A 24870-nucleotide genomic window follows, 5' to 3' on the forward strand; every position below is an offset into this window, starting at 1 on the left:
AAGGTGTGGCTTCGTAGACTACTAATATGGAATATAGTGGGATGATCAGGCCTTTCGAGCCTTAGAAAGGCTTCATACACTGCTATAAGGGTGTGAGAGAATGAATCACTACTCTTTTTGTTATCCAGGTGAAGGACTTTGTATCCGGGCTTTATTTGTAGGTATTGTTACTTTTGCATTCATTTATTTTAAGATCGCGCCTGTCTTTTTCAAAGGACTTGACTTGTTCTCCTTCATACATGTTCAGCAAGAGTCTGCATTCACCCATTCTGATCTCTTGAAAAAAAAAATTATCCTCTATCAATGCAGGGGTGAAATCGGTTTAATGGTGGATTGGTTGGATGGTTATGTAGGTGGAGAACAATGAGTTGAGCCTTTTTTTCAGGCCAGTTTGTCCTGTGTTTCCAGAACAGACCTACTGATTCGTGACAGAAAAAGGTTACAAATTGGAGTACACGATTCAGTCTTTATCATCCCTTTTGTTAAAGCATTTATGGGAGGCTTTAAAAGGGTTATCCTACCTTGAACCCCAGCAGTCCCTTCATGGAACTTTAAACATTGTCTTTACATGACCTACGGGACCTCCCTTTGAACCATTGCACTCTTGCCCACTGCAGTTTCTTTCTTGTAAGTGGCCTTTCTCAATGGCCACTCGCTGACCGCTGTAAAGGCTCTACAGGGTCTAATATCCAGACATTCTCTATACATTACAGTGCAGACCTTCATTCCGGAAGAGAATTTGAATAAACCATACTCAAAATTTGTTTAACATACCTATTCTAAGCTACTCACAAGCCACAGTTTTAGGAAGATGGCTAGTCCTTATCACTTTATACGTTGCATTTAATCTGCAACCTTACATGATCCAAACAGCAATAGTTTGTTTTGGTTTGTAGTGCTTTAGATTCAAGTCACCCTTCAGCATCCACAGATATTAATCTAGCAGTACACACAGACTTAGTAACTTCACATTTCGACACCTACCTATTGCCTGCAGGAGAAATCCCTGGTCTAGTGCATTTTGGGTTTCGCGGGAGGTATAGTGAGCCACCTTGAAACGGCAACCTCTTTTTTTGGGGGGGGGGGACTTGAAATGTCTGTGCTGAACACTAGATGGCTGGAGTATGCACAACATTTAAATCCACAGCATTACAAGCTGATTATTATAGGCATGTGACATTTATTTTTTCTTTCACTGCTAGCAATAGAGAACAGGTTTGCAACTTTCGAAGAGCAAAAGTTTATATTCATGATCAGAGTGAATAAAGGCAGGATTTATGGTTGCAGTGCTAAAAACATGCCTTTGTAGGTTCATGTGTAAGTGTTTGCAGTACTTTAAAACTACATGCAAGTTTAAGTGTGAGGCGCAACATCGCTAAGAAAAATAAAATGGCAGTTTCTTAGCTGCCCCAGTACAGTACATAGTTTTGTGATCGCCAAGGATATTCGAATAATTTTGACATTTGATTTTCAGATGTTCTCTGCAGGAATGCAGCTGCCTACACTGGATGAGATCAACAAGAAAGAAGTGGTCATCAAAGAAGCCATGAACTACAAATTCAATGATCAGGATATTGAAGATGTGAGTTAAAGCAGGAACCAGTTGTAAATGGAACCTTATTTTCTCTATGATTTGCAAAAGAAGTATAGCACAGTAAGGATTAATAGCAGTGGTAAGGGAATAAGTTCCTGTGAACTTTAAAAAAAAAATTTTTTTAGGGAAGTTTCCTTGTTTGTATATCAGTGTCATTAAGTTGGGCTTCTGATAAAATGAATGCCCTGATAATTTGCAGACTGTGGCAAAAAGATCTCGTCATTGACATTTTGTTTTTGTCTTTTAAATCTAGGTCTACGCATTTTTTCCTTTCCGGGCTCTTTTTTTTCCTGCTACAGGGATGCAGCTTTTTAGGTTTCAACCTGGCCGTAGCACCTGCAAAGCAGGGGCTCAGCCCAGGGCGAAATCTTATGATCCTACACTATGGGGCTTCGTCCCGCCTCTGTCTTCCATTGGCTAGCTCCATAAATGGAGGCTAGCCATTGGAAGAGATTGGCTGTCAATCACGCTTTCCCCGTGAAAACGCGATTCAGGGGCGTTTCTGTGTCTTTTTGTAAGTCCCGCCCTCTCCTCTTCCCATTGGCGCGAAAAACATGCCCCCGAATCTGCCGGCCGGGACACCACCGTGACGTCATTCCCCGGGCCGCGCTGTGATTGGCTGCCGGCCCGGGACCGGACTTGTTTTTAGTTGACAGGACTGCATTGCAAAACAAGTATTGACAAAACCAAACACCTGATCTATTCAATGCTTGTTTTTCCTGTGATAAAGCGCTACAGAGGTCTACAACATGCGAACTGCAATTCCACCCCCAATATTTTGTGACTCCACATTGCAAAATTAAAAAAATCAGATGCCAAGCGCTACGGATTAGGTATACAATCTGTCTCGAAAATCGTTCCCTCTGTATTTTTCCGATATTGCTCCATGGCGGTAGGTACATCGAGCCTGAAGTTACAAGGTGTAACTTTGGTGACAACCCACAGACACCGCGTCACAGGGAAGCAGCGACATTCCTTCTGCGGCGGGGCTTGGGGCAGTTCTGAGCCGAGCAGCACAACGAGGTGTGCTAAGGGCAGCCGACGGTCGCCACCAGCCAGGGTTAACAGGGCGTGTTTCAAACAAGCCCGCGTCGCCAAGGAGAACAGGGAAGGACGCTCGTTCCAGGGAAACAAACCAACCCCCAGTGTGCGTGAGCAAGGGCGCACGACCTGCTGCGCTCTGCAGGCTGGGGTCGGCACGGCGGAAGACCACCCTTCTCAGAGAAACGTGCGAGGGGCGATGCTTCCCGGGCCATGAATGCGCCGAAGACCCGGGGAGGAACCGGCGAACAAAAGGCGAGGAGAAAGTTTTCAAAGTGCAGGAGAGCGGCAGGTTCGGGTGCTGGAATGTATCTGGCGCTGGGGGTCGCTGCATGGGAAGACTGCATGGGAAGACTGCTTGGGAATTATTAGCAGGTGTTTGTTAGTCACTGAGGATGGAATATGAGGTTTGCAGCGCAGCCACGAGACAGCCCCGTGCAGCAATCGAAGTATCGACCATCATCTGCCGATGAGCGCCCGGACTTTCGGGGGATGTTAGCGTTGAATGAGTATTTCTGCGCCCTGTGCTTCTTTATGGGAAGCTGCTTCTGCTGACGAAATAACTGACTCCCCGACATTGTGAATGGCAACCACGGCATCTCTCGGATGTTTTGTGGCTCTAAATGGAGACTTTGTGCAGCCCATGGGCCACGGCGCGTCCCTTGCTAAAGCCACACTGTAGCCCCAACGCGCCCCCCCCCCCCCCCCCCAAACTTACATTTGAATGTATTGCCTGTGTGTTCACTCATTTAAACCAGTAGCGCACTGAGGCTGTTCAACACAAGTCTGGGTGCACTGGGCATTTCAGAAAGTTCTGCTGCTGAGTAAGTACGTAAGAGGCGAGCTGTCCATTGACTGGCACCATGTCTGGGGTGCAGGGCGCCGGGGTGCGTAGTATTCGGCCCTTTCAGTCCAGCGAGCAGTACCTCTTCGCCATGAAAGAGGACATGGCGGAGTGGCTGAAGGACCTCTACGAGCTGGACATTAGCGTGGGCACCTTCCTGGAGGTGCTGGAGACGGGCGCCGTGCTCTGCCAGCATGCCAACAACATCACACGCGTGGCGGGCGAGTTCCGTGCCGAGTACCTGACCCTGGCAGGCAAGGTGCACCTGCCGCGAGCCCGCGTGAGGGTCAACAGAGTGGCCCAGCCGGGAACCTTCCAGGCGCGCGACAATGTCTCCAACTTCATCCAGTGGTGCCGGAAGGAGATGGACATCACAGGTGAGGGGGCCACGTGCCCTGCACGTGAGGGCGTGAAGTCTGTTGTATGTATTCATTTGGGCGCTGGAAGTAGGGGTCCTGCAGCACTAGAAATAATCAGGCCGAAGTTCAGGAGGAGAATGAGCGGATGTAAACTTTGTTTTTCTCTCGTCAAATTTGCTGCACGGTTTGATAAAAGTGATCTAGGTGACAATCCTGCTGGGGTACAAAAAAACGAAAGGAAAGGCTGGAGCACGCCGTTTTTTGTTAACACACAAAATTTAAACATCTGGAAAGGAACTATACACATATTTCTAATTAAATCAGTGATTAAGAAAACAAAAGTAAAGCATTTTTTTTGTAATTCTGAAGTGTGATGGAAACCGGGATTTTAGTAGGATCAAAAGAAACCGAGATACTTTACCTGGTGATGCAAACATTATAAATATTCACCAAAGGCTGATTTCCATGCACATTAGTTTTTCTGTGTTATATATTTTTACCAGTAAAACTGCATGCCCATGAAAATGTAGTGGCCATTTCAACAGAAAATGTGCTGTCTGCAAATGACAGTGTGCTATCTCATCAGTGCTCAGAAAGCACTACGAGCTACAAATTATCTATTGCCGATATTACCTTTCTTACCGGCCGCTATCCTTTTGTAAAGCGCTCTGATATCCTTCAGGATCTTGTTCGCGCTATATAAAACTTAATAAATAAATAGCACAGCCTCACCACTCTCCTGGTGAATGGGCATGACACATTTGCTGCACTTGTGTTTTCTGTATGATGCTTGAATCTTACACAACCCCCATGACTTCAGTGATATAACATTAATGGCAGCACCCGAACTCTTAATAAAAAAAAATTTGTTACAGCACCACTGCTCAGAACAGGTAAGCCTAGGGTGACCAACTGGCACGGGAGCACATTCAGCTATTGACATTGTAAATGACAAAGCCATTTATTTATCTGTTTTCAAAACCAACACATAAATAAACAATGTCATTTACAATGCCAATAGCTCTAACTTTGTCAAAGGCGAAACCGTTGCATTGTAAATGCTTGTTAATTGTTTTTTTTAAGTATGTGCGCAAAATCCATTCCGCTCGCGGAATTTGCGGATTTTCAGCAATTTCGCGATCCGCGAATCTTGCGAAATTGCCGAAAGAAACGCAAATCTGCTCGCGGGCGGATTTGTTTTTTTGCACATGCCCGAGTTGAAGCTCAAATTCAGTAACGTTTATCAGCCCAAACAACTAGTGAGCACGGTCTAGGCTAGGCAGGTGTGCTTCCTCCCTATATCTACCGCCTACAATTAGATGTAATCCTTGATGGAGGTCTTTGCATCCACGAGTTTCTCGAGCGCAATCCCAGTGTACTTCCTGTGACCAGGAGGCTGCTTCCTTCTGCTGCTCTGATCGGTCTCTGACCCTTTATAAACAAGAGGCAAGTGAACTCGCATAGAAGCCCCGCCCAGTTGGCCCCGCCCCACACACACTAGGGTATACAACGTCTTCCCGCCCTTTCCCCCACTGTGATGGACAGCTCACTCGAGGGACCTCGGTGCCTATGGGTGCGGTGGCAAAGTTACAGAAACATGTGGTCACTGGAGACAACTCTTCTGGCCCATTACGCAGCTGTAGTGTAGCAAAAGCACTATACATTTACTCAACGAGGTAGCACTTACTGATTAGCCAGTAGAAAGTACTCCAGTTGAGTATAGGTATGGCACAACACGGTGGCATGTTCGTGGATAAATATGCAGGCAGGATTCATTCTGGCACGATGCTCCTGTCACAAAAATTAAACCTCAACAGGAAGTACTTACAGATATAAACAAAGCTGGTGCCCGAGTTGAAGCTCAAATTTAGTAACTCATTATAATCAGCCCAAACAACTAGTGAGCATACTCGAGCTCGGCGGTGAAGGGTAGGTCGAACTGCGCGGACACAGGAGGAACGAGCTTTAACCTTGGGCTCTCCCTGATGTCTAACCCCGCCGACGCCTCATGTGGCATGTAGTCCTCAACCTTTAGGCATAGGAGTACCCACAGAGGTAAACATAAGACATACATGACACTAGCATGTTTTGACACTGCACATTTACACGGTCCTGATGAATCGCGGGTGACTATACCCATAGCGTGAAACATGTCGACCTTCATCACCTTTAGCCTCATCTAGGGTCACCTGACCTAACTTGTTGACTCGGAGTGAGCCTAACCCCTCTTTTTAACTGCAGCCAGGGGACCCCCAGAATAAATTGAATTCCGGTACCCCTTGCTACATTTTAATACCCCACACACCACCACACCTAGCCCGGTCCACACACCCCCACCTCACCATAAGGCAGTTGGAAAAAGATCTCCGCCAAAGAGCCCCTCTTTGAGGTGAGCCCGTCGGGGATTGCACCGCCTCCCCGACGAGGAGCAACTGCCGATGATGAAGCATGACATCCTTCGGGGTGTGTGAGGCCATTATATCCAACAAAATGGATGCCCCAGGATGTTACTCTAACATCCGTGGTCATGCCAGCTAGACACTTCCCCCATTTCCCATAGGAACAGTACAGCGACCACTTTTGTTTCCTTAGTGCAAAACACGGACACAAGCTGCAACTGGACCTTCCACCCACCCCGTGGGTGGTTAACCGTGTCCGTTGATCGATTGATCTCCTTCTCTAATCTCCCTCCTTTTGATACAGACATGGTCGAGACTAGGCAGGTGTGCTTCCTCCCCATATCTACCGCCACCAATTAGATGTAATCCTTGATGGAAGTCTTTGCATCCACAAGTTTCTCGAGCGCAATCCCCGTGTACTTCCTGTGACCAGGAGGCTGCTTCCTTCTCATCTGCTGCTCTGATCGGTCTCTGACCCTTTATAAACAAGAGGTATGTGAATTTGCATGGAAGCCCTGCCCGTTTGGCCCCGCCCCACACACACTAGGGTTTGCAACGTCTTTGCGCCCTTTCCTCACTATGATGGACAGCTCACTCGAGGGACCTCGGCGCCTTTCGGTGCGGTGGCAAAGTTACAGACACACGTGGTCACTGGAGACAACTCTTCTGGCCCTTTACACAGCTGCAGTGTAGAAAAAGCACTATACATTTACCCAGCGAGCTAGCACTTACTGATTAGCCAGTAGAAACAGAACTCTAGATATATTTGTGCAAATCCGCGAGTTTGCAGATTTTCCTGCGAACTCGCTGATTATTTTGCCATTTCGTGATCCGCTAAATTCGCCCATACTTTTTTTCTAGATGGGGTGTAGGTTAATTTTTTTTTTTTTTTGACATTAGATTTTATTGAAACTTTACATCCAACGGGGTGAGCCCTCAACAGGCAGTATTTATACAGGGCACGGGTCAATGATACATGAGTCGCTGAAGAGGGTATCCCTTGAGGATAGATAAAACATTCAAACCAACAACCCCCACCACCCAACTCCCCCCTCCCCTGCACCGCACTTCCCGCTTGAAACATTATACAGACCTAAAGACATATAGGCATATTTCCGCACCAGCTAGACCTCAATTGAGATTAGAAGTCATTATATGGTAAGCCTGTCTATGAGATCCTGATTTGTGGACGTGGGAAAGATAGAAAGGTCAATGCCACGGTATTTAGCACACAAAGCCCATATCGTGACATGTTTTTGCGGGCAACCTCGAACCTGAAACACCGCCACCTCAGCAGACATACATTTGTCTAATGCGGACTTCCAAGCCGCTACCCCAGGGGGAGAAGAGGACTTCCACTGTGGCGCTATGTCGCGCTTGGCCAATGTGAGTCCTAAGAAGAGCAGGTGTCTTTTGTATATGTTCCCCCCCTATATCAACAGTGCTGTGGAGAAGAATTAGACGGGGATCTGCTGGGAGATCCCAACCCAGTACACGCCCTAAGCAGGACAACACACCCGACCAAAAATGGCACATCGCTGTGCAGCCCCAGACTGTGTGTACGAAGGAGCTATCGTCCGACTGGCATCTGAGGCAGGTGGGGGATGAAATAGCCCCCATCTTCCTAAGATGGAGGCGGGTGTAGTACACATGGTGGAGATATTTAAACTGGATCAGTCGGTATCTAGTGGAAGCGGCTGGCCAGGGCCTCAGTCCAGTCGTCGTCAGAGAGGGTCAGTACATCTGCCTCCCACGCCCAGTCCAGGTTCGTCTTGGCATGTGTGTTCAGTGTCTGATAGAGCTGACGGATTTTATGTCCCCTTAGATCCCCCATCAATGGTCTACCCTCTAATGGGTGAAATTCTGGCAGCGTCGTAAGGTTTTTAATCAGGGGAGACAAGGCGGGGCGAAGCTGGAGATATTTATGGAATTGGGACTTATGTAGATCAAACTTCCTCCTGTAGCGTTTGAAAAGTTTTAAGTGTGGCTCTGCGCCTCACATCCCCCAGTGTCGAGATCCCTATAGTGTCCCAACGATGGAAACCGGGCAGAGCCGAGACCGGTCGGAGGTATGTGCCCCGCCAGAGGGGCGTCTCGCATGTTAGCATGCCCCACCACCCCATGGACCTCAAAACGCGTCTCCATATCTGGATCACCATAAGACTGGCAGGCGGGAGGGCCTCCAGAGCTGAGTTACTATACAGGAGATCTAATAGCGGATACACCTCCAAGAAGAGTCGTTCCACCGCGTAAGCCGGATTGTCTTACTGGCTGTACCACCAATCATTGATGACCCAGTAATAGGACCGCACGTCCGCCGCCCTGATGCCCCCGCAGTAGGTAGATTGGACACAGGTCGCCAAGGCCACCCGAACCGCCCTGCCATCCCACAGAAAACCGTTCAGAAGAGCATTCACCTGGCAAAACCAGGACGGCGTGATGGGGTATGGGTAGTTCTGTAGTCTGTAAAGCAAGCGGGGCAAGGACACGATTTTAAAAATTGCAGACCGGCCATATAAGACGGGGGGAGATGAGACCATACCCTTGTCTCCTCCAGGACCATTTGAGGCAGAGGGGCAATGTTGAGCGACCACGCCATGGTGGGGTATCTGGTGACGTGGACCCCAAGATATTTAAATTTGTCTTGTGCCCTGACCAGCTGCGAGGCCCAGCCCTGACTCCCCGGATCACCACAAATCCGGAAAAGCGTCAACTTGGACAGGTTGGTGTGGAGCCCTGTAGTTTCTCCGAACACCCGCAGAATTTGCAGCACCCTTGGTCCGGTGACCCAGGGGTCTGGGAAAGAGAACAATGCGTCATCTGCACTAAGTGCTATTTTATCCGAGTATTCGGGGGACTAAACCAGACCCCTGTATACCGCGTCCAGGCGCACCCAAGCTGCCAAAGGTTCAATTGCCAAGGCGAAGAGAAGCAGGAAAAGAGGACATCCCTGTCTAGTACCCCTCTGGATACGAAAGGGGTCCGAGCGAAACCCGGCCACCCGAACAGAAGCCATTCGGTCCGTGTATAAAAGTTTGACATATGCTCGAAAGCGAGGCCCCAAATTGACCGCCTCCAATAATTTGAAAAGGTACGGCCAACCTAGAGAATCAAAGGCCTTGTCGATGTCGGCCAGTAGTACCGCTGCTGGGTGTCCCAGACGGTGGGCCCCGGCGATGGCGTTATGTGCGCGTCGTATGTTATGCCTAGTGGAGCGGTGCGGCATGAAGCCTGACTGGTCCGGGTGGAGAAGGTCAAGGATACATGTACGGAGGCGATCAGCTAACACCTTCCCCAACAGCTCGAAATTCAACAAAGATATGGGACGATAAGAGCCCGGGTCTTCCGGCGGTAGGCCCGGCTTGAGAAAAATAACTATTTTGGCATTACGCCAGTCCGGAGGCAAGATCTCTTGCTCGAGCGCCTGACGTAATGCGCCGAGAAGATGGGGCCCAGCGGTCCCCATGTGGGGGTGTAGGAAGTCACTGGGGAACCCGTTAGGACCAGGTGCGCGCCATGGGTGAATAAGGGCGGCCTGTAGTTCATCTAGCGATATAGGTTTGTTTATGGCGTCTCGCTGCTCATCGGAAAGGCGCTTCGGAGGAATATCTACGCGAAAGGCATCTGTGAGTGAATCGGCGAGTTCCTTGTGGGCACTGTACAGCCCGGCGTAGAACTCAGCGAAAGTCTGTACTACTGCCCCCGGGGAGGAGCACAAGGCGCCCGTAGAGGAACGGAGTACCAGGACTTGAGTCAGGGAGGACCTTGCTTGGCAGAGTCTATGAAGCATCTGACTGGACTTGTCGCCCCATTGATATACCAGAAATTGAGTCGCCAGCCAGGCATCCTTGGTCGTGTTCGTAAGCAACTGCTGCAGCTGCTGTTGAACATGAAGCAGATTGCGTCAGAACCCTCCACCACAGCATCCTGGAGAGCACGTTGTCGCTCCTCCAGATCCAGTACCTGCGCAAGGCGATGTTTCTTTTCTCCCGTGCGGTAACTGATATCTACCCCACGTATTGTGGGTTTAAAAGCTTCCCTCGGTGATATCTTGGAGGAAACAGACCCGACGTTGGCAGCAAAGTAATCCTCCGTAGCGTGGTGAAGTGCCTCCCGATGCTTGGGATCCCTATGCAGCCACGGTGACATGGTTTGCAGACTGAGCGTGAGCTGGGTGGACGAGTGGTCCGACAGGCCATGCGGGAGGATAGAAGCGGTCACTACCCTATGTGTATAGCTATGTGGAAGGAACAGGTAGTCTAAGCGGGAAAGCGCAGGGTGTACCGACGACACATGTGTATCCCGCCTCGAAAGGGTGAAGGGCCCGCCATGTGTCCGTACAGCCCAGGGTGTGCGCAAGGATATTGAGTTTAGTTCTGGGGGGGTGGTCGGGGGCCGCGCCCTCCATCTGTCCAGAGGGGCCATAGTGTCATTCCTGTCTCTCCCAAGTATAATCAGGCCGTCGGGAAGTTCTCCCCAGAGCTGTTTCAGTCTGTCCACAAACGTCTGACTAAGGGGGGGTGGGGCGTATATGCTACCTAGCGTTACCTGCTCACCCGCCAGGGTACCAGAAACGACCGCAAAACGGCCACCGGGGTCTGGCCACTGTCACGTAACCTCGAAGGGAACCCTGAAGTGTAGGTTAATTTAAAATGCATGCTAAATAAATTGTCTAGGCAGTAAACACCTTGCATTATAAAGAATAGTACATCACCTGAGTAACTTATTGCAAACATTATTGGGTATAGTTGTGCTTTCTCTTTTGGCAGTTTGTGCCTATTTTTACGTATATCACTGCCCTTCCCCCACCGGCCCCCCTATTCCACACTGGATCGCTGGGGAGACCTCCTTGTGGTGTTGGGCCACTCGAACTCGGAGCGTGGTTATTTGGTGCGGAGTAGTTCAGAATTGCGGAGTCACCTAAATCCGGATTCTGCTCTTTGAGATTTTCTTTAGTTAATCCAGTGCTCTAAGGAGACAGAATCTGGAAGGTGAGTGCAGGGCAGGTTTTCCGGATTCTTGGGGGCTGCTGGACACAACGGTTTCTTCATTGCAGGCAGGTCAGGAGAGGGACAGGCCGGTAGGGCAGGGGCCAAAGCAGTAGGTGTCCTCTTTGTCCTTGTTCAGCACGGCTCTTCGGTCCTTCTTCATTCTTGCTTGAATCTGAGGAGGCCAGGTTCAGGGTTGCCCCATTAAACTACATTTAGGGGTGTTAAAGGGGTATTGATATTATTTATTAACTGTACAATTAATTAAAATCATTACAGTAAAAAGTGCTCATCATATAACAGCTCGTACAATAATTTAAAAACTATTATTTGTAACAGAGGTTTAAAAACGTTTTGATAAAAAGAGGAAGGAAAAGAAAAACAAAAAGTTTGAACCCCCCCCCTCCCTAAGTTCCACCAAAGTCGGTCTTCCCCAGAGTTAGTGTTTATGGAGGTGTGGCTTTAAAGGTGGCCCGGGCTCCCATATTGTTCTATGGGTGGGAATGTCAGGTGATGATTCCTTCCCCTTGGCCTCTAGACCATTCACCATGAGAGAGGTTTTCCTGACTGGGATGCCGAAAGTGCAGACAAGCATCGATGCACAGATCAGGCCACCTCAGCATACTTGCGCTGGATTTGCAGTGATCTTCTCCAGAGTTTTATTGCATTCATTTGCCTGTTTTAAGTCATTCCTAATATGGTGGACACATTTTCCCCAGTCTGGCTAGAATCATCGTGCTGTCTGTGAGAAAACACAAGGCTGATGCTTCATTGCAGGATTTTGTTCCGTTAGTGTAGCAAATCGGACGCAGTAATCGCCTTCTTTCCATGATAAGACTGGAGCAACAACATAGCAGGTGGAGCCACGATTCCCTCTTGTATGGGCAGAGTGTGCATTTAATGGCTTCCCGTCTGCGAGCCCACTCAGGATTAAAATCCACAATACCTAGGGTGATTAGTCTCATGGACAAGATTTTACTTTGAACTGATGGTGTAACCAAGTCACTATCACAGCTCTTAAATGATTACCTTATCGTTGTGAGCCTCTTTAAATTGTACATTATATGGTATCCTTATTATGCGTCTTTTTCTATACTGTATTTGGTATGATTTCTTGATTTATTTCTCTTTTCCCTTTAGGCTATCATGGCTTGCAATGTTTAGGCATTATTCTGTCCTGATGATGATCCTGTGATTCTTTAAATGGGATCGAAACGCCGTCAACTTTTTAAAACACCATATACTGTGAAATGTGCAAACTGCTATGTTAGGCTAGTAATGGTGTTAAAAGGAATTTCTGTTATTGTAATATTTACAGAAAACTACAGCTTTTGCCTAAAAACTCTATTCTATTCTCTGACTACTTTCCTCACTATGCCGATTTGTATATGTTTGGGTACAGGCTTGTGCCCCTCTCTATGGAATTGTTGAAGGTATCCTTTCAAAACATAGGTTGTTTAAAGTAAAAAATTGGACCTCTGTCCGGCTGGACAAGTCAATACTTAATATAGCTTCCATTGTGTCTATATTTATTCTGAGCTCTTATTTTTCGTGTGCATGGGACCACTGTTGTTCTCATAAAAACAGCTCCAATCTTAGCCTGCTTGCCTTGCTGCCCTTGGGATTTGAAACATTGTTTTATAAGCTTTAGATTGTGCTGTATTTAAGTAGGCCTGCAGTGACCCGGGGAAAGCCTGGTGGCCATAGCTGATTGCAGGTAGTAGTTTTGCTTTCATAGCTTTCAATATTGGACCGGCGGTTGGACTAATCAGCTGATTATTTAGTTGTTTGAGTAAATATATGACCCTGTTGGCCTTAATGCTCTGATGTTTCAAATGGGCAGTCGCCTTAGCCCGATCCGTCAGCCGGACCCCTAGGTAATTGTATGACACCGCCGTCTTGATTTGCAGGTTGCCCAAATGCCATTGTGCTTTCTTTTTCTGATGGTAGGACCCAAAGATGACAACCTTGGTCTTTCCTTGGTTTACTGTCAGATTATTGATGTTATTAAATTGATTTAAAGCGGTCAGGGATCTTTGGAGACCCACTTTTGTGTGATCCATTATGGCAGTGTCGTCAGCGTATTGGAGCACCGGCAGCTTCATATTTCCTAGTCTTGGCGTTACTAGGCTGGCTCCTTTTAGGGTGTCGCCCAAGTCCGCCGTGTAAAAATTAAAAAGAATGGGAGCCAACACGCAGCCTTGTTTCAGCCCATTCTCCGTTTTGAGTGTCGAGGACACAGTGCTGGCGCTGGTTTTGACTCTTACCCAGGTATCTTCATAAAGCAATCTTATTGCCTTCAATAGGTTCTGTGGAATGCCCCAGTTTTCTAGCTTCCTCCACAATCTTCTTCGCACCACTTTATCGAAGGCTGTGCTGTAATCCATGAAGCAGCAGAAAAGTGCGGGATGGTTCTTCGTGGTGGCCTGGATGGATAAATAGGCCAGTGCCAGTACGTTATCCATGGTCGATGCCCTTGACTTGAAGCCCGTTGGATAAGATGGTATAATGCTGTTCTCTTCTGCCCACCCCTCCAAGTCCTTTAATAGGAGGCGAGCGTAAGCCTTGGCTTCAAGGTCAAGGAGGGCAATAAGCCTATAGTTCGAAGGTTTTAGGCGGTCTCCTTTTTTAGGTCGAGCTGGCGTTGGAGCGCGAAGCGCTCCTGCCAGCGAGACTATAGTCACCTTCCTCCCTGTCAAGGGAGTAACAGCTGTGAACGAGCCCGATACAGACCTGGGTACGAGCCGACCCAGGTCTGTGAACGCGCTTCAAGGTTGAGCAGCTTGTGCACGTTTGTTGGACGTCAGGCGCTGCAAGCCCGCCAGACCAATTATCCCAGCATGAAACTCTACTTCCTGAGGCGCCACAAGAACAATTATCCCAGCAGGAGTCTCCACTTCCTCAGGCACTGCAACAATTATCACAGCATGAGACCCACTTATCACAGCATGTCAACAGGCGCCCCAGGCTGCTGGAGCACTCAACTATAATTAATGTGCAGTTGAGTGCTCCAGCAGCCTGGGGAGGCTCTCTGCATGCTGTGATAATGATCACTTTGGGGCCTCATGCTGTGATAATTAGGGCGGCATGGTCTATTTGCAGCACTGAACATTTTCAAAGAAGGCGAAGCAGTGACATTCATTGGAGACACTCACCCTCACGCCCTCACCCCCTCACCCCTCACACACCTCCTCACCCTCACACACCTCCTCACCCTCACACCCCCTCACACACACCCTCACATACCCTTACCAGCACCGCAAAACACAACACAACACAGCACAGCAAAACACAACACAGCACAGCACAGCAAAACACAACACAACACAGCACAGCACAGCAAAACACAACACAGCACAGCAAAGCACAGCACAGCAAAACACAGCACAGCACAGCAAAACACAACACAGCACAGCAAAACACAACACAGCACAGCACAACACAGCACAGCACAGCAAAGCACAGCACAACACAGCACAGCACAACACAGCATAGCACAGCAAAACACAGCACAGCAAAACACAGCACAGCAAAACACAACACAGCACAGCAAAACACAGCACAGCAAAGCAAAACACAACACAGCACAGCACAGCAAAACACAACACAACACAGCACAGCAAAACACAACACAGCACAACACAGCATAGCACAGCAAAACACAGCACAGCACAACCCAACACAGCACAGCAAAACACAACACAACACAGCACAGCAAAACACAGCACAGGACAGCACAGCACAGCACAGGACAGCACAGCACAGCAAAACACAGCAAAGCACAGCACAGCACAGCACAGCAAAACACAGCACAGCACAGCAAAACACAACACAGCACAGCACAACACAGCACAGCAAAACACAGCACAGGACAGCACAGCAAAACACAGCAAAACACAGCACAGCACAGCAAAACACAGCACAGCAAAACACAGCACAGCACAGCACAACACAACACAGCACAGCAAAACACAGCACAGCACAACACAGCAAAACACAGCACAGCAAAGCACAGCACAGCAAAACACAGCACAGCATATCAAAACACAGCACAGCACAGCAAAACACAGCACAGCACAGCACAGCAAAACACAGCAAAACACAGCACAGCACAGCAAAACACAGCACAGCAAAACACAGCACAGCAAAACACAGCACAGCAAAACACAGCACAGCAAAACACAGCACAGCACAACACAGCACAGCACAGCAAAACACAGCACAGCACAGCAAAACACAGCACAGCACAGCAAAACACAGCACAGCACAGCAAAACACAGCACAGCACAGCAAAACACAGCACAGCAAAACACAGCACAGCAAAGCACAGCAAAGCACAGCACAGCAAAGCACAGCACAGCACAGCAAAGCACAGCAAAACACAGCACAGCAAAACACAGCACAGCAAAACACAGCACAGCACAGCAACACAGCAAAGCACAGCACAGCAAAACACAGCACAGCAAAACACAGCACAACACAGCACAGCAAAACACAGCACAGCAAAACACAGCACAGCAAAACACAGCACAGCAAAACACAGCAGAGCAAAACACAGCACAGCACAGCAAAACACAGCACAGCAAAACACAGCACAGCACAGCAAAACACAGCACAGCACAGCAAAACACAGCACAGCAAAACACAGCACAGCACAGCAAAACACAGCACAGCAAAACACAGCAAAGCACAGCACAGCAAAACACAGCAAAACACAGCACAGCACAGCACAGCAAAGCAAAGCACAGCACAGCACAGCAAAGCACAGCACAGCAAAACACAGCACAGCACAGCAAAGCACAGCACAGCACAGCAAAGCACAGCACAGCACAGCAAAACACAGCACAGCAAAACACAGCACAGCAAAACACAGCACAGCAAAACACAGCAAAACACAGCACAGCAAAACACAGCACAGCACAGCAAAACACAGCACAGCACAGCAAAACACAGCACAGCAAAACACAGCACAGCAAAGCACAGCACAGCAAAACACAGCACAGCACAGCAAAACACAGCACAGCACAGCAAAACACAGCACAGCAAAACACAGCACAGCACAGCAAAACACAGCACAGCACAGCAAAACACAGCACAGCAAAGCACAGCACAGCACAGCAAAACACAGCACAGCAAAACACAGCACAGCAAAGCACAGCAAAACACAGCACAGCAAAACACAGCACAACACAGCACAGCAAAACACAGCACAACCAAGCACAGCATAACCAAGCACAGCACAACCAAGCACAGCATAACCAAGCACAGCATAACCAAGCACAGCATAACCAAGCATAGCGTAACCAAGCACAGCATAACCAAGCACAGCATAACCAAGCATAGCGTAATAAAGCACAACAAAACATAGCATAACAAAAAATAGCATAACAAAAAATAGCATAACAAAACACAACAAAACATAGCATAGCATAACAAAACACAGCATAGCATAGCATAGCATAGCATAACAAAACACAGCATAGCATAGCATAGCATAGCATAACAAAACACAACATAGCATAGGATAGCAAAACTAAACAGAGCATAGCATAACAAAACAAAGCATAGGATAGCAAAACAGAGCATAGCATAACAAAACATGGCATAACAAAACATATAATAGCATAGCAAAACATAGCATATCAAACACAACAAAACAAAGCATAGCAAAACATAGCATAGCATAACAAAGCATAGCATAACAAAACATAGCATAGCATAACAAAACATAGCATAGCAAAACAAAGCATAGCATAGCAAAACACAACACAACACAACACAACACAGCATAGCATAGCATAACAAAGCATAGCATAACAAACACAACAAAGCATTGCATAGCATAACAAAACAAAGCATAGGATAGCAAAAAAACATAGCATAACAAAACAAAGCATAGAATAGCAAAACAAAACATTGCATAGCATAACAAAACATAGCATAACATAACAAAAATTAGCATAGCATAACAAAACAAAACATATCATAGCCTAGCAAAACATAGCATACCAAACACAACAAAACATAGCATAACAAAACATAGAAAAACAAAGCATAACACACAACCACACACACACAACCACACACACACAACCACGCGCACACAACCACGCACACATAACCACAACCACACACACAACCACACACAACCACACACACAACTATCTATCTATCTATCGCCCTCACTCTATCTGTCTATCGATCTATCGCCCTCACTCTATCTGTCTATCTATCTAATCGCCCTCACTCTATCTATCGCCCTCACTCTATCGCCCTCACTCTATCTATCGCCCTCACTCTATCTATCGCCCTCACTCTATCTATCGCCCTCACTCTATCTATCGCCCTCACTCTATCTATCGCCCTCACTCTATCTATCGCCCTCACTCTATCTATCGCCCTCACTCTATCTATCTAATCGCCCTCACTCTATCTATCTAATCGCCCTCACTCTATCTAATCGCCCTCACTCTATCTATCAATCTATCTATCGCCCTCACTCTATCTATCAATTTATCTATCGCCCTCACTCTATCTATCTATCAATCTATCTATCGCCCTCACTCTATCTATCTATTTATCGCCCTCACTCTATCTATCTATCGCCAGCACTCTATCTATCTGTCTAGCTATCTATCGCCCTCACTCCTATCTATCTATCTATCTATCTATCTCGCTCACTCAATCTCTCTATCGCCCTCTATCTATCGCCCTCCCTCTATCTATCTATCGCCCTCACTCTATCTATCTATCCCACTCACTCTATTGCATCACCACAGCATCACTAAGGGGCACAACAACATCACTATGCGCTACCACAGGATCATTGAATGCCACAGCATCACTAGTCGCCACCACAACATCTCTCAGCGCCACCACAGCATCAATCTGTGCAACCATTTACCAACAACTGGGTCAAATATGATCTCTCAATGTTTCAAGCTTTATTACAAATGTCACAAAAAGAGGTTAGTATTTCACTTCTGTTCTTGGATTTTCGTCACAATAAAATACACTGAACATATTCTTCACAAAAGTTATTTACAAAAGTTTAAGCTATTGCCATTATAAATTACAACAACTTTTATTTAAGTATTAATTATTAAAAAAATTCAAAGCCATTGTTATTTGTAATATCAATACATCTAAGTCACGTGAATACAACACATATTGCATTACAAATGCTATAGGTGTCACAAGTTATAACTATTGGCATTGTAAATGACAAAGCTATTATTTTTGCTATTTTCAAAACCAACACATATAAAAAATGTGTCATTTAAAATACCAATAGCTCAAACTTTCCTAATGCGAGACCTTATGCATTGCAAATGCTTGTTATGTATAGGATCCAAAATGGAGCCCCTCCAGGAATCGGGGGTTGTTGATGATTGGAATGTATGGATGAATAAAGGAGCTAGCAAACCTGCCCAGAAGTCGGGGCCTTTTTAAAGACTGGTGCTGGAATTCCATTTGGTCCAGGGGCCCCCATCGTTCTTCATGTTCTTAATGATCTTACTGACCATATGGGGATTTAGCTTGGCTGGTATTTCATCATATGATTCTGCTGGCATTCTATTACCCTCAGGCCAGTTGTCTTGGCTGGCTTTCGTGTCACCTGGAGCGATGTTTGTTTGCCGGTCTGGGCCCTCTATGCCACTAGCCACTTCTGGACTGTCTTTGTGGGCAGCGGTACTTGTATAAAGCTGGTTGACCTACGTCAGCCAGTCCTTTTCTGCTACTCCATTCTCTCTTGGTATTCCTCTGCTGCTCACTTGATTTATATGTCTCCACAGGTGGACTGGGTTCTTTCGTTTTATCAGGGCAAAGACTTTTAGCCATTCCATTCTGTGATGGCGGTTTTGTGTTCCCCAATTTTTTTTCTTAGTGCTGCCCTCAGAGATGCAACCGTCGGTCCCTCCAAAGCACCGGCCCCTCTTTTAATTTTTGCTAGGGCCTTGCGCAGGAGGCGTTTACAGACCTGTATGTCTTTGTTTAGGCCTCCCCTGCCCTGTCTTGGTTGTCCTGTATGCCTCATTTATTTTGTCAGGGAATTCCAAAACTTTTCTTGTAAGTCCTCCACAATATCTTCCCAGGCTTTTATGGGTGATGTCGGCGTAGATAGATTGCCTTCCTGTTTTTCGTCCAGCCATGTTTGTAACGAGTTACTTATCTTGACCGACCATTGGATTCTCTTCAAAACACTGTGATTTTCATCCCCTCTCGATGTGCCAATGGTTTGATAGTGTGGAGCTGTCGGAACTGTCGTCAGGAAGACCGCTCTCAATGGCCGGTGATCACTTTCTGACCTTTCTTCTACTTCAAAGTTGTCCAAGCTAGCCGCCAGTGCTTCGCTGATCATAAAGTAATCAATTCTTGAGATGTCCCTGAAGGTAGGAGGGGGATCCCATGTGTTCGAGTAAGCTTTCTTCAGTGTGTAGGTTGAGGTCAGGTTGCAGTGGCTGACGAAGTTGATCAAGGGCGCTGCCCTGCCAGAACTCAGGAGAGGGAATTTGTTAGTGTCCAGATCCTTCAGATTGAAATCCCCCGCTAGGATAACCTGGTGGGATTTATATTTGCACAGGAGATCTTCTAATTTCCCCAGCAGCCCCTCCAACTTCTCTTTTGTGGTAAACAGGGCTGGGTTTATATAACAGTTAATTATTAGAAGAGGCATAGGATGTGAATTCATATTCAGGCCTTTGATTTATAGAGCTTGCAGTCCTGTTGTGTTTACGTTGATAGTTTCAGCTTCAAGAGCACTATCATGCTTTATAAAAGCTGATAGGCCGCCAGCTGGTCGGCCGAATAAATTCTTTTTTATGGCTGGAATAAAGTGTTCGTAGTGCCCTTCCAATGAGGTGCTGGCCAGGGCCCAGGTCTCTTGGATGCAAAGTATGTCGGTAGTTTCCAGAAATTGCCTCAAGTTTTCATTGCCACTGATTTTGCTTATTCCTGCTATATTCCAAGAGATTACATTTAATTTCTCTTTGTGAACTGGTCTTTGCCTTGTTCCTGACCCTGCCGGCCTAGTTTCTCTAATGTCAGGAATGCTGGTTCCCCCCGTTTATCCTTCCTAGTTGATTAAGGGCAGGAGGGCCTTCACTGCTGACCCGGGGGTTGTTTTTACAGGAAATCCTGATCCCCGTTGGGACCTTGTGGGCTATCTGAGTTTTGCCCGAGGCGCCTGAGCCATTTGTCCCGTGGAGAATTGACCACGGGGCCTTTGCTCTGTTGACTGGTACCAGGACATGAGGATATTTTGGATTCAACATCGCCTGAACGTCAATTCCCCATTCAGCGAGTTGAATAGCGTTGTTTACGATGGCTTGTTGTATTTTTGTTTGCTTTAATCTCACCACTGTTGGTTCGCCGTGTGTGTTCCCCTTTGTACTCAGGAATTTCACCCATTCTATGTCACCCGTTTGTATTTGATCTAGGGAATCCAGATGTTTAAAGAGGCGGAGTATGTTGCTCCTGTTCAAGATGTCGTGCTGTCCTGTGCTTTGATACCTGGGAGTGAGAATTATCTCTTGGACTAATGTTGGTGAGCCTAGGATAGGAGCCACTATTCCCCTATATGGGGAGGGCTCTACCTGGCCCAGTACTGAGTTGTGGCTTACACGTTTACGTGTTGTGTCCTGCTTGGGACCAGTTGATGTAGCCTTGATTGGCCCCAGCTTCGACCTCTTGTCCGAGTTCTGCTTCATGTGAGGACGGGACCAGCGGTTGCATTGCTGTTATGGCTATCACTGTCTGGGGACTTGCTTCATGTGGTGGCTTACTTATTGTGACTCAAGCCACGTGTCTGTTGAGGTGGTCTAAATTTACAAAGGATTCTGTCCTTGCTGCTGGTTTATGGTTCATCACTGCTGTGGTGCTCGGAGGCCTTGATTGGCTTTGCTCTTCTGCCTGGGGAAGAGTGGCTGCATTTTTACCCCAGTTTTCAGCTATGAAAATTGGATAAAGCTGGGGAGAGTTGGTAATCCCTTCCAGCGACTGGGGGATGCTCTCCCTCAACTGCGATTGCCTCCCTCTTGTCTTTATTTTGTTCCGTTGTTTCCTTAGCTTCTTTTTTGATCGCCTTGATAAAGTCGAGTCTTGTGCTTTGGTTGTACAGAGGGTGTGTTCCTGCGGGTCAACAGCCATGATATCGCACCCCCCGCACTGTTCCTTTATTGTACTTAATGTCTCTTTGGCCTTTCCTGGGCTGCCCATTATGCCGTGCGACACGGAATTTGGGTCCACTTGGGATCCCACTGGCTTTTTTGCCTCCGGGTGTTTCCGGTTGGTCAGCTCCGAGTCATCAGTGCTGGATGTAATTGATGTCTCCCAACGTCCTTTGGCTATCTCAACTATGTCCATTAGGATCTCGGGGAGCGAGGCCCATTTCTCCATAAGGGTTGAGCAGCAGCAGGTACAGTCCCCCCGGTTGGCAGTTGAATACTGGTAAACCCTGTTGTTCAAATCGTCCACCCTGGTGCCTATATTGACTAGACGGGCTGCGATGGCTTGTAGGAGGTCTGTTAGGACCTCCATTTTGGATGACTGCCACAGAAGGGCTTTGTTGGTGGAAGAATTTATCCAGATTGAGGGAGATCTCTCCAAATCCGCGTCTATGCTGGCGTTCCTAAGGTTGTGATCAGCTTTTGAATTAGTGCCCAGTGAGGATGTTGGTGGCAGCAGCAGATTAGGTGTTAAATCGAGGGTTCTTTCAATCTTCTGCCCCAGATTGTGGAGGAATTATGCTGTCAAGTCTCCTCCCACCGGGTAATTTGGCCCCTCGGCCACTGAGTATGGCCACGTGGTTGTGCAGTTTAGTTCGGGGTCCATACTCTGGCAATAGGGACCATGATCACTGACTTCATGGATTTGTGCTTTTATCACAAACTTGGGTGCGTCCTTGGTTAGAGCCTGTTCTTTTAACTTGGTGGGGGTGGCATCTTGCCTCATGAGTGGGCTTTGCTGAAGAATCTGACTTGACATTGTGTCTTTAGACTGTGTTGAGTCTAGGAGGGTGCAGGCTCCCTTCTGTTCCTTATTTATCATTTATTTATTTAATTTGTATAGCGCACTATCACCTAACGGGCATCTTGGTGCTCGTAACTCAAATTGACCCAAATTGGCCTTTGCGGCGAAAGCTCCCTATAACTCAACCTTAATTCTTAGGAAATAACCATGTTTTTAGGTTCTTTCTGAACGGAAGGAGTTCACTGAGTTGTCTCAGTTCAAAAGGTAGTGTGTTCCACAGCCTTGCAGCAGCAACCCCAAATGATCTGCCTCCTGCTCTAACTTTTTTAAAGCGGGGGACTTTTATTAATTTTGCCCAGGAGGAGCACAAAGTTGTGCCAGGGACAAACCATTCAAATTTGCGTTGAAGGGAACTAGGTCCCTTTCCATGCAAAGCTTTAAAAACTAGGCACAAGGATTTCAACTTAATTCTTTGTGTCACAGGGAGCCAGTGCAGCTCCGCCAGGGCCCTGGAGGCGGAGGACCGTCTCGGCCAGCCTAATACCAATTTAGCTGCAGTAGATTGCATCCTCTGCAGCCTATCCAGTAAAAATTTAGGAGACTCAAGGAGCAAGGCATTACAGTAATCAGCCCGACTGAGTATCGTGCTTCGTGCTATCAGGGAGCGCGCCTGATGGGGTAATAGAGGGAAGATCTTTCTAAGAGAGCGAATAATGGCCGTAAATTTCTTACTCGGGGTTGGCCCTCCCTGCATTTTCGGTTGTACTCCGGAGTTGCTCTACCCGTCCCCTTGGGACTGGGACTGTTGGCTGGCGGCACTCTCAGGCCGTGAGGTGAACCACCAATGGATGTCTCCTGGGTTGTTTCGTAGTCCGGGTTCAAAGTGTCCTTTTTCCTGAGGAAATACATTATCGAGCCCTTTTGTACTGCGTCCAGCAGTAATTCCTTTCTGTTGTCTGTAAGAGATTTACTCCTTGTAACCCTTGTGGTCCCATTTTTTTCAGGAGTGGGCTTTGGGAGTTTCCTCTGGGGTCGTGTGCACTGGCCCTTTTCGTTTGGGTCCCATTGCTGGTTGAAGCACTGGGGGTGGCTCCTCTTGTAATTTGCTCCAAATAACTCCCCAGCCCCACTTGCCGGGCAGCGCCCCGCTGGCAGTAAAGGGCGAGTACTCTTATCATCCTTCTGTCTGTGCTGAGTCAATTACAGAAGATTGCTAAACAGGCTAAGACCGTTGCAGGGTCTTGACGTCCTATCTGGTCTGTTGCTCGGGTCTATTGCTTGGCGCGGACGTCCCCCCGTTGACAGATAACTGCAAGATGCGAGAGGATAGGTAGGCACAGGTGAGCTCTATAGGGGGTTGCAGCGGTTAGGCAGTTAGGAAGCTGAGATGGTCCTGAGCCCTTCAGCGCCAGATGCTGGAGAAGATCGGTGACCCTGAAGCCACAAACCGATATCCCCCCCCCCCCCCCGCCCCCCCCCCCTTGTCCTCTGCTCAACTCACGTCCTCGTGCTCTGCTAAGCGGTCGCGGCTGTCGTGGTCAGAGCGAAACCAGTAAATGGGAGAAGAACAGTGCTGGCCTGTCCGGTATCCGTGCACGTGCTCCTCCTGCACGGCTATTCACTGAGCGGTTAGATTCAGACAAGTCTGGGATTCAGCAGTTGGGCACTCAGAGCTTCAACACCCAGAGTGGAGCAGGGTGAAGCAGGGCGCTGTGAGGCATCGGTACAGTGGTGCGTGGCGGCAGTGCATAGTCTATAGGGGCACCGTGCCGAGTGCCGAACTTTCAGGAGAGCTGCAGAGGGTTTACGGGAGTTGCGGGTGTTACAGGATTCACTCCCTCTCCTCGATATCGGGCTATACAGGCTGCACTGAGGTGAACTGAAGGGATGGCCGGGGCCCCCTGCAGGCCCGGGTGGGGGGGGGGGGATCAAGCCGAGGGCTGTTGATCACGTAGTAGAGCTCTCTCCTGAAGCTCACCGCTGCTCTGCTCGCTGCTCTGCTCGTGGTCAGAATGGCTCCGCTCGCTGTGTGCCCTGCTGTGGGCTGTTGTACGTGTGGAGGGTCTGCTGCAGTTGGAGTCAAGTTGGATGGTGCCTTAGGAGCTCTGGGGCCACACTGCGCTTCCGCTGCCCGCCTCCCGTTGCTGCTTCTAACAGGCGGGCAGGCTCCTACGAGGCAGGGCAAATGGGTGGTTTGGCCGGTCTAGCCGGCTGGTCTAATTAATTAAGGAGAGGCAGCGCTCGACAGCTGCCCCTCGGCTGACTCGTCCGACTTGTGGCCAGCACTCTGCACTCTGTCTGTACTTCGACAAGGCCGTTTGACCAGCTGCTCCGCCGTGTGACCGCCGGTTCGCTGGCACCGGCGGGAGAGTCAGCGTTGGAAAGAGGTGCGGGGAGCTGGGATCGGAGCCGATCAGAGCCGTGGCAGTTTTTCGGCGTCCTCCTGCTCCGCTCCACGGCCTGTGCAAAAGTGTGGCTTCTGGATTGTTAAAGGGGTGTGCATGTTGGGACGAATGGGTCCCTTTCTTTGGGTGGGTACACCCCCTATTATGCCACCCTCCAGTGGGAAGGGACATGACCCTCTCCCTAATTGGCTGAGTCTCCCCATCTTCAAGGTGGCGGGGACTGAGATGTGTGCTTCACCTCGCCTCCCCCGTCTGAGGGGTGGGCTTGG

General features: G+C 48.2%; 1 protein-coding gene across 1 annotated transcript in view; it reads left to right on the forward strand.

The window, feature by feature from the left end:
• RTF1 (RTF1 homolog, Paf1/RNA polymerase II complex component) overlaps window positions 1-24870 on the forward strand; it is a 371191-nt gene that overhangs the window by 152531 nt on the left and 193790 nt on the right. The window contains exon 11 of the mRNA XM_078659620.1: window positions 1475-1582. Coding sequence (XP_078515746.1) covers window positions 1475-1582 — 108 coding nt within the window. The remainder of the gene's footprint in view (window positions 1-1474; window positions 1583-24870) is intronic.

The sequence above is a fragment of the Lissotriton helveticus genome, chromosome 9 (genome assembly GCF_964261635.1).
Source record: "Lissotriton helveticus chromosome 9, aLisHel1.1, whole genome shotgun sequence".
Lineage (NCBI taxonomy): Eukaryota > Metazoa > Chordata > Amphibia > Caudata > Salamandridae > Lissotriton > Lissotriton helveticus.